Genomic DNA, 11,098 nt, shown 5'->3' with positions numbered 1-11,098 from the left:
GAACTGGGAAATGAGGATGAAGGAGAAGATCCTGAGGACACTGGGAGGGAGGAGGAGGAGAACACTGAGGCAGCAGCAATAAGAGATGCCCTGATGCGTCACCTGATGAGTCACATGAATTTGTAAAAGACGACAGAATTCACATCAAGTGAATAGTATGTATATCAAAAACAAACAAACATGAGCATTTTTCACAAAAAAATTGCATTTAATAAATAGTAATAATAAATATTAAATAACATTAAAACATTAACATTTCACAAATAAACAAGTACAATGCCTACAATTGGGAATCATGTTTTGGTTAAGTGTGTTTTTTTTTATTTATTTTTTTATGAAAACCTACATTTCAGTATATGTTGGGAAATCAGGGGAGTGGGTGGTGGAGGAATAACTTTGCTGTTGCATGTACATGAAATTTTGATTCTGAAGAAAGGGGCTGGGAGAGGGGTGAGGGTAGGTAGGGAAGGACGGTGAGGCCACTTGGCTGCTTGAAGAGGCAGTGGGCAGTGGGTTGTTTTGACGCTCCAGGCAGTCCACCAGGCGCTTGACGGATGTAGTCAGAGAGGTAAGCATCTCTCTGTCTGCCTCCTCCTGCCTCTCTTGCCTTTTCAGTAGGTCAGACAGCTGCTGACTCACCGCAGCTAGTCCGGTCTTCTTCTTAAGTGGCCTCCGAAACAGGCGACTACCTCCTGCTGCTGCTGGGGTGGGGGCTGGGGGCTCGGAGTCCTCCATAGTCACCTGTCCACCTAAGTCTTCTATTACATGAGGAAACAGATAAACACAAACACATTTAATTAAAAGGGAGGTCATCAGTGTGCGTTTCAACCTTTCAGTACATTGAAATTGTATATTTTAAGTCTGCACCTGGCTACCTGAGTTTTGAATGAAATCCTATGGAGTATCATGATCTGCTTCTGTAGTCACAGTGCAGATTGACATGCATGCTTCTTTAGGTTTAATTCAGATTTCCAATGTTGACGGCATCCATACATCGCCAAACCATGTCAGTCCCACAACAATGCTTGACTAGCCAGATGATGCACTTTTTTGGTAAAATTCACTTGTTTACCACCACGCATGCTTAACACCATCTAAAGCAAATTTGTTTATCTTGGTCTCATCAGACCACACGACATGGACACTCTCCATAGGATTTCATTGACGTCACTATTTCTGGGCATTTTCACATAGGGGTGCCGGAGTACCCACTTTGGTCAGATGCTGAAGAAAAAGGAAAACAACTGAGGAGGGTGTAGGCTACTCACTTTTGTGATACACAACAGCTCATTATTGGCATGAATAAATGTCATTCAAAAGCATGATGATCCTGACTTAAGACTTACCAGCACCCTCTTCTTCCTCATCCATTTCTTCATCATCATCCTCTTCCTCCTCTTCCACACGAGATTGGTCATCAAGGGGGACTATAGAGCCAGACCAACAATGTAACAGTGAGAAATCGTCCACCATTAGAAAATGTCAGCACACGTCTTTCTGTTTATTTAGCACCTGTGCTATGTCTCTGAGTATCGTGGCCTGTTTGATATAAACATATAATTACTTGTTCGAGCGATACACGATGGGGTGAAGATTAAAATGAGAAGACATTTATGTAAACAGCTGTAGCCTACTACCTGGAGTCCTCACGGTGTGACACTTGAAGAGGGCTATCTATTAGCAAGTTTACAGTAGCAAGGTCCCTGTCAGATAACGTAGGATAACACTAGCCTGCCCTACATCAACAAATTTGTATTTACAATTAATCCACTCACCGGTGCTGTCAACAGCTGAAGTCCTTGCTACGACTATCGGCCTGGCACCCAGTAGCTGGTCCATCTCGTCAAAAAATTCAAACCGACGTCTTCCTCCAGCCCCACTCCTTGATGCCTGCCTTTTTTCCACTAAGTACCTAGCTTTCAAAGCTTTGTATTTTGTACGGAAAGCCTGCCACGGCTTCACGACCCCTCTCCTCTCCAGCTCCTTCGCCACCCCCTGAAAGATAGTGGCATTTCTCTGTCTTTTTCCATCGAGGGCAGACAGCGCATCCAAATCTGCCAGGACTGCGATTAAACTCAAGGTTTCCCTGCGTGTCCAGGTCTGTCTCTCCATTTTTTTTTGTATTTGAGGCTAGCTGACTACGCTGAGGTAAATAATGTGAAACAACATTCGAATTCTCGCGCACATAATAACATAGCACTGCGCATGTACGAACTTCCTACGTCGCTTTAACCTTTTCCATCCAATTTATGTCGACTTATCTCTCGCCAATCCACCTTTTTAAAGCGATATAAATGAGGTCGACAAAGCCGGCGTTGAAGCGACTTAACCGCTTTTCCATCACTTGTGTCGCATCAACTTTTTAATGCGCATTATTTTAAAGCGACTTTATATTGGATGGAAAAAGGATTTCTGTCTGTCTGTCTGTCTGTCTGTCTGTCTGTCTGTCTGTCTGTCTGTCTGTCTGTCTGTCTGTCTGTCTCTCTCTCTCTATTTGACAAATCACAGTGAAGCAAACTATTTGTTCAATGTTTTGATTGAGTTTTGGTCAAATATATAATTTTAATACAAGAATTGATACAGATACAGATTATCTTTAAATCTTCCATCTCTTCCTCTGCAGCCCTTCCAACACCTACACTGGCCGTAAAGCCTGAGGGTCCTGTGTTCACTGGAGAGACAGTCACTATGACGTGTGTGATAGAGTCTCCCAGTGGCCGCTGGACATATCAGTGGTATAAGGGGTCCAGCAGAGTCCCGGTGTTTGAGGGAAACACCTTCACCATTACAAGTGCTGCTGAGTCTGATGAGGGCCAGTACTGGTGTCAGGGGGAGAGGAGACAAAGACCCACAACATCACAAAACAGCAGCAGTATGTACATTGAAGTAAAAGGTAAATGCACACCTTAGTGTGTGTGTGTCCATGCATGTGTATTTGGGGGGTAGGATCGAGTGGAGTAGATTGGTTTATTGTATGTAACAGGTAATATCAGCATGGTGTAGAACAGCACATACATTTTGGAGGACAGGTGCTCAAGGGGCATGTGGAACTTTCAGCTGCCTTACAAGGATATAGAGGCTATACAGTATATTGTACGGAGGCATTATTATCACATGATTCTGATCGTCACGCATTTGCAGATGATAATGTCAACATGGGACACAGACCACTGTGACAAAAAAGTACAAAAAGAACTTTGAAAACTGGAATTTTCGTCCAGTAGGGCAAAGTGGTGGTGGGTGCTTTAGCACCACTTTGTCCCTGTCTATACGCACGCCTGGCGTAGAATATGTCTTCAGTGTACAGAGTGTGATACTGTAAGCCCTTTTTAACGTTTAACTGGCAATATTAACCTGGCTTGATTGGTATGTTTCTTACTGAGACCATGGTGCACTGTGTGTTGAGGCTTTCGACTGAAATCTCATGGTCTCTCCTTTCCAGAATCAAAGCCCCAACTTACATTAAATCAGAAGCAGCTATTCACCGGAGACTCTGTTACTCTGATGTGTAAATTGGACATTAGCTCTGGACTGTGGTTCAACTGGTACAAAGACACCCAGACCTCTGATCCTGTGGCCCAGTCTGATAGAAACTCCTACATCATCAGCTCTGCTAAAGTGTCTGATGGAGGACAGTACTGGTGCAGGGCTGGGAGAGGAGACCCAGTATACTACACACAGTACAGCAATGAGGTGCAGCTAAATGTTACAGGTTAGTTTGACTTGGAAAATTGGGTAGACCTGTTCCTGTGGTAGTTTTAAAAGATGAGCATGAATGTCATTTTGTGATTATATACATTTAGTGCATAACCTTCCACAATGGATGTGTAATACTGTGTACATTCTATTTAATACTGTGTTTAAAACAATATTATTGTAAGCTTATTGACTAAGGGTTATTCAGAGGCAGTTTGGCTAAACGTTCATCTAAATCATAAAACTACAATTTAAAGGGACACTGTGTGAGATTTTTAGTTGTTTATTTCCAGAATTCATGCTGCCCATTCACTAATGTTACCTTTTTCATGAATACTTAACACTACCATCCAATTTTAAGTATTCATTGTGGCTGGGAAAAATGCACTTTTCATACATGAATAGGGGGATCTTCTCCATGGTCCGCCATTTTGAATGTCCAATTGTGCAATGTGCAATTTTTAGCTGCAAAAATGAATGTACTTGGACCACACTAGAAAATATTTGTTTATTACTTAGTAAACTTTCATGTAAAGATCAAATTTGGCAATAGGCAGCCCAGTTTCAATAAGCAGCATAGTTGCAGTACCTTTTTTGACCATTTCCTGCACAGTGTACCTTTAACACTATCATTTAAATATGAAACTGTTACTAATGTTATTTTTCATGTCTGTATAGCCAATGTGATCCTGGAGAGTCATGTCCATCCTGTGATGGAGGGAGATCCTCTGACTCTGCGCTGTAGATATCGCCACCAGCCATCAGACATCAGTGCTGACTTCTATAAAGATGGGACACTCCTCCACTCCTCCAGCACAGGAGAGATGACCATCCCTGCAGTCTCAAAGTCACATGAGGGCCTCTACAAATGCAGCAACCCAGAGAGAGGAGAGTCACCAGAGAGCTGGATTACAGTGATGCCGAAAATGACAGGTTAGGAATTTTAGTGGCTTTTTGCTGGTTAAATGCTCATCATTGTCACATGGTTATCGTCAGAGGTATATACTGTAGATTTGTGTGAATCGCTGTAAAAATTAAACATCCTTGTGTTACTGTTGGCACGTTGTCACTGGAGGGTCACAGGATGAAGTCCAGTACAGTGAGGAGACTTCAATGCTATGTTATGCTATTGATTACAGTCCCAGGAAAAAGTTTGTACACCCTTTGAAATTTCTTACATTTCTGTCAAAATTGATCATAAAACATGATCTGATCTTCCCGGAAATCTCAAGAAGGAACAATCAGAGTCTGCTTTAATTAATTCCACCCAAACATTTACATGTTATCATATTTTTATTGGTCATAAGGCCATAACATTCACAGGAGAGCAGGGCATAAGTAAGTACACCCTTGCATTAAGTAGGTTTTAACCCTCAGTTAGTTGCAATATCATCAACCAGACTTGACAGTCCTGTAGTTGCAGATCAGATTAACAAAACAATCTGTTTTTATCTTGTCTTCCTCTTCTTTAGAGAACTGCCTCTTGTCAGCAAGGTTTGTGGGATGTCTGGAGTGCATAGGCCTAGCTTTCTAGACTTCATGCCATATAATCTCAATTGTTTTTTGTCAGGGCTTTGACTGGGCTATTTCAGAATGTGTATTTCATTATTATGAAGCCATTCTAAAGTCGATTTGCTTCTAAAGTATAGGTTGTTGTCACATTTCAGGACCCATACTCTTGTGTGCTTCAACTGTGTGACAGACTTCCTCACGTTTTTTCTGTAAAATATCACAATAAACTTGAGTTCATTGTTCCACTGATAATAGCAAACTGTCAAGGGCCTGAGGCAGCAAGGTAGCCGCATACAATGATGCTTCCGCCACCATACTCAGAAGAGGAGATGTAACCAAGAATAGCTAAAAATGGGATTCATTCTGCCAGTCTAAAATTAATGGGGTTTCTGCTCAAAAAATTTTGCTGCACCTTTGAGGTTTGCGAAAAAGCATTTATATGCTTCATAGAATTACTGCAAAATATTCTGTAGACCAACGTTGAAGCCAAAGTTGAATTGTTCAGGGGAACACACAATGTCATGTTTGGAGGAGAATTGGAGAACCACACCTTCACCAAAACATCATCTCCACCTTTGAGTATGGTGGCGGGAGCATCATTATATGCGGCTACCTTGCTGCCTCAGGCCCTTTTCAGTTTGCTATTATCAGTGGAACAATGAACTCAGAAGTTTATCGAGATATTTTACAGAAAAAAGTGAGGCAGTCTGTCAGACAGTTGAAGCACACAAGAGGATGGGTGCTGAAATGTGACAACAACCCATACAAGCAAATCGACTTTAGAATGGCTTCATAATTAGGGCTGGGCGGTTTTGGAAAAAATTAGCATCACGGTTTTCTTGATGAAAATTGATATCACGGTTTTCTGCACGGTTTTTTGATATGCGACGATTTCCCCCCAAATCTTAATCAATCATGTTAAATCATGAATTTAAATTAATCTCCATTCATATTTTATCATTTTTTCATTTCAATAATATTTTCTATAATTTATAGTTTATATTTCCATATCCAACAAAGTCTCAAATTAGAGAAAATGCAGCATTTCATGAAATAACCTAAAATCTTGACCAGGGTGCCATAGATTTTTCAAGGAAGAAGGGTTAAATGATTATAAGCAGCTGTTTTGGGCTTTTTTCCAAGACAGCCCAAAACAGCTTATTTCGTTCTACACCTGGCAACACTAATTGCTTATTTGTCGTTCTACACCTGGCAACAAATCCGGCTAGTTGCGCTGCCGCTGGACTAGCGAGTAAACAACAGTGGGACAGAAACGAAAGAGACTGAAGACAGACACGGAAAACAAACGGATTTACTTGACATTGTGTGCATATTGTCTTTGAATTAAAGTCCAAATCCAACGTAGAAGGTATTTTGTCCGGTAGTTTGTGTCATATTGCGATGTGTTTCGCTCCTATTTTGCCCCCAAATCATTTCAAACAAATATAGCAATGTAGCAATGTATCTTGTCTGCCCATTGCATTTGAAAGCTAGGCGATTAGCTTATAAGCAGCCTTAACAGCAGTGCTGTGCACACAGTTGGGAGGATGGTAATTAAATACAGTTAAAAATCAGATAACTGTTGTAGCCTGTTAACATAGCACCACATAGAATTGCCTTTTATTTAACGTTGTGGTAGGCTAAATGAATTGAAATGTTTGTCATGATTCATCCATGCCATGTGTGTTCATCACGTTTCACTCTCACTAGCCTCTACTGCGTAACCAATTATTTTATTAGTTCAATCTACATCTTACATTGTGGTGACATTCCCTTGTGGAACAGCAACAACAGTGGAGTTGAAATGAAGTGTCAGAGACTTATGAATTAGAAGAATCTTTGGAAGTGTGACACGGAGTATGAAGCTCACGCACATAACATAGTAGGCTAAACAACAACAAAACCGTCTCTCATCAAAAAGAGAACCTTGTGTAGTGTAAACCGAGATCACAGTTTTTTAACCGTACACCGCCCAGCTCTATTCATAATGATGAAATACACATTCTGGAATAGCCCAGTCAAAGCCCTGACAAAAAACAATTGAGATTATATGGCATGAAGTCAAGAAAGCTATGCACTCCAGACATCCCACAAACCTTGCTGACGAGAGGCAGTTTTCTAAAGAAGAGGCAGACAAGATAAAAACAGATTGTTTTGTTATACAGTACATCCATATTGTTTTGTTAATCGGATCTGCAACTACAGGAAACATCTGGTTGAGGTTATTGCGACTAACTTAGGGTTAAAACCTATTGAATGCAAGGGTGTACTTATGCCTTGCTGTCCTTTGAATGTTTACGTCTTATGGTCAATGAAAATATTAAAACTTAATGTTTGGGTGGAATTAGTTAAAGCAGACTGTGGTTGTTCCTTCTTGTGATTTCCGGAAAGATCAGACCATGTTTTATGACCAATTTTGACAGAAAGGTAAGAAATTTCAAAGGGTGTACAAACTTTTTCCTGGGACTGTATGTCCTTGTTTGCCATTTTGGATAAAATGTAATGTAACTACGTTGCTTAGGGTAATGGCACCAGCTACTGTAAATGTAGATGTACATGTAGGACTACATGAATGTGACGTGACGACCATCCTTTACTTATAGGTGTGCCTAGGGTGACTGAAGTTGACTCTCTCTCTCTCACACACACACACACACACACACACACACACACACACACACACACACACACACACACACACACACACACACACACACACACACACACACAGGTAACTTTTCTGTTTTTCCTCATTGCTTGTAACAGGCTCTAGGTCCCTCATCATGTTATTAGCTGGAGTGGGAGCTCTGATCAGCGTGTTAATCCTGGCCTCTGTCCTTTTCTGTGCGTATCGCTCAAAATATGGTACAGGTAAAGTACATGAACAAACACCAACAGACAAAACAGTTACATGTACAGTACTGTAACTGGACAGCAGAACGGCAGAAGTTACTTTTGAACAAAAATGTATTTGGCAAACTACCCTTTAAAGGGACACTGTGTGAGATTTTTAGTTGTTTATTTCAAGAATCCATGCTTCCCATTCACTAATGTTACCTTTTTCATGAATATTTACCACTAGCATCAAATTCTAAGTATTCATTATGACTGGAAAAATTGCACTTTTCATACATGAAAAGGGGATCTTCTCCATGGTCCGCCATTTTGAATTTCCAAAAATAGCCATTTTTAGCTGCAAAAATGACTGTACTTGGACCATAATCGAAAATATTTGTTTATTACTTAGTAAACTTTCGTGTAAAGATCTAATTTGGCAATAGGCAGCCCAGTTTCAATGAGCAGCATATTTGCAGTACCTTTTTTGACCATTTCCTGCACAGTGTCCCTTTAAGGAGTTCCTTTTGAAGATGATAAATTATTAGGAATTTTAGCACAAAGACATTTTGCTGACTTTATTTGTTTGTATTATTTGCAGGGGGGTGTCTGAGAGCATCTGACACGTGAGTTATTTATAATTCCCCATAATCTCTGGATTGTCTTCACGAAACATACTGCATACACCATGAGAGCACATAATTGTTATCCGATTTCCTGTAGGGACCACCAGCCTCAGCAGCAAAGCACCAATCAGAATTCACCACAAGGCCAGAGAACCAATAAGAATTCAGCTCAGGATCAGAGGTCCAACCAGAATCCAGCATCTGACTCGGTGTACATGCTTCTTCAGAACAGTAAGATCAGTTACACGATGGCGTGTAGTACGCATTTAACGGTTTTATTGTTGTGGTTGAGTTCATGCAATTTAGTGTTTCCGCACAGGAACTGCTGACACGTATGAGACTATCACACCCCTATACATGCCACTGCAGAGAGGTTGGTTTCTTCATTCTTTTAAATTTGTATTTTTGGTCAATATATGGCATTTTTAATGGCTTATCTCCATCTGAAACAGGTGCATCAGATGTCTATGAAACGATCAAGCCAACCAGGCATGGAGATGAAGGTATATATAAGATCTACTAAGTGTCTCTATTTGGGTTTATTAGAAATAAATGATACCTTTTTTTGCCTGTATAACTCAGTTCTTAAGATCTAAATGCCTTCATGCATATAGGAGTTGTGGAGGTAGTGATTTTCTGTTCCATTTTTCTTTTTCTCCAGATGATAATGAGGACTATGAAAATGTCACTTCCCCTGTCTAAAGTAGGGGTGGGTATTGGCAAAGGGTTCACGATTCGATGCGCATCACGATACACATGCCACGATGCGATTCTATCACGATGCATTGCGATTCATGTACTACTGTGATGCATTGCGATATTTACTTCAGTAAATGTGTAAAATATAGCTTATTTCTCAGTTTCTGTGTAGCTTTCTTAAGTCAGTTCATTCTATTTAAGCATTCTATCATCTGGGAGAGAGCTTACATCACAACAGAAATATTACCTATTCTCTACTGAACAAAATAACCCGTGGCAAATCGAATTTTATTGTTATCAAATAATCAATTGTCATGAATCCATGCAGTATATTGAGAAAATAAGTATCACGATACCTTGTCATGAATCGATGCATTGTATCGTGAGAGTAAGTATCGCGATGCATCGATATGACGATTATTTTGCACACCCCTAGTCTAAAGCAGAGGGCTCTACATGCAGGGTGTCTGCGGGGTCTTAAAAAGTCTAAAAAAGTCTAGAATTACACATTTTCCATTTTAGGCCTAAAATTTAAAATATTGGGATAATTTGCAGTGTAAGTCTAAAATTGAGTTTGAGTAATTTAAGACCTACGTTTCAATGCGAAATATCGACAAAGGATTAATGTTTATTTGTTTTGTTACGCTTTGTTTTTTACTTGTTACGCTGCTCTGTTTTGTTTCTGATATGTGTGCGAGTGTGCATGCACATGTGCGCGTATATATAGTCAATTGACCGCAATCTGATTTTATTTAATTTTTTAATACTCCGCGAAGGTCTAAAATTTAGCCCGTGATGGTCTAAAAAAAGTCTAAAATTGCACTTGTTAAAACCTGCAGACACCCTGTACATGAGGTACATGAGGTAAGAGTAGACCACTGCTAGCCTGGTTTTACCATCTCCTCGTACCGCTTTCATTTGTATAGAGGGTCTGGAACTAGCCTATAGCCCTCAACGGACCTGTGTAGTTCACACAGTTCTGCCGTGAAGGGGGTGGGATGGGTTAACACGTTCCAAGCTACACACACGTGTGATGTAATTGGATTCAGGGAGCTTGGCGGCCAGGATATTGCAGAATTATTGTTTCAACAAGAATGGCGGCTCGCATTGAGAGGAGTCATGTGACAACAGTATTGTAGACTCCACATACTAAGAATGATTTTGAAGGATTTTGTTGATGGCAAGGGCAGGCAAATGGTAGATGAATCCATGACTTGTGAACAGGCCCGTTGCGTTAAGGTACGCAATGTAGGCCTAGGGCCCCCGAGTAGGTGGGGCCCCCAAGGACGACAGGTTATGTACCCAACAGCAATGACGATTTTAAATAGCTTCATAATATGGCACCGTCGCCTGTATGAAGGGCTCTGCTGCGAGGGAAGCGACAGCGCCTCCCTAATACCCCCTTGCTCGAGGGGGCCCCCTTCCAATAGGTTTGCATCAGCGACAACGTGAAAATGTCAATTGCCGAACAGCGAGCGCATCGACAATATAGTCAAAGTACCCCCATCTGGAGGGGGCCCCCTTCCAATTGGTTCAAGCATCATATTCCACGCAGATACAAACTGAAAATGGAGCGACACAATCTCTCTCACTGGATGTTACGCAGACGCCAGTTTACATTACATTTTTGGAGACAGTTGCTTTTATAATAAAAGTTTATCTTGAAGACGACACATTAGGCTACTCTCTGTACTGCTGCCAAACCACCAGACTGTCCCAGGCCAGTTGAC

General features: G+C 40.9%; 2 protein-coding genes across 3 annotated transcripts in view; one reads left to right on the top strand and one right to left on the bottom strand.

Moving 5' to 3' along the window:
- Window positions 1–286: 286 nt before the first annotated feature.
- On the bottom strand, window positions 287–2,381 carry LOC134437185 (uncharacterized). Of its 2 annotated transcripts, none has more exons than XM_063186667.1 (3): window positions 1,776–2,381; window positions 1,347–1,427; window positions 287–758 (listed from the first exon to the last, which is right to left on the bottom strand). In XM_063186667.1, exons 1-3 carry the CDS (start codon window positions 2,110–2,112, stop codon window positions 343–345), a joined length of 834 nt encoding a protein of 277 aa, XP_063042737.1. In that variant the 5' UTR covers window positions 2,113–2,381; the 3' UTR covers window positions 287–342. The 2 variants fall into 2 exon arrangements, with proteins under 2 accessions (XP_063042737.1, XP_063042738.1); XM_063186668.1 differs by having other exon boundaries at window positions 287–755.
- Window positions 2,382–2,688: 307 nt separating this feature from the next.
- The window catches only part of LOC134437391 (uncharacterized), a 392,246-nt gene continuing 383,836 nt past the window's right edge, over window positions 2,689–11,098 (top strand). Inside the window, exon 1 of the mRNA XM_063186883.1 lies at window positions 2,689–2,893. Coding sequence (XP_063042953.1) covers window positions 2,689–2,893 — 205 coding nt within the window. The remainder of the gene's footprint in view (window positions 2,894–11,098) is intronic.

The sequence above is a fragment of the Engraulis encrasicolus genome, chromosome 21, assembly GCF_034702125.1.
Source record: "Engraulis encrasicolus isolate BLACKSEA-1 chromosome 21, IST_EnEncr_1.0, whole genome shotgun sequence".
NCBI lineage: Eukaryota > Metazoa > Chordata > Actinopteri > Clupeiformes > Engraulidae > Engraulis > Engraulis encrasicolus.
This window is presented reverse-complemented; position numbering and strand designations above follow the sequence as displayed.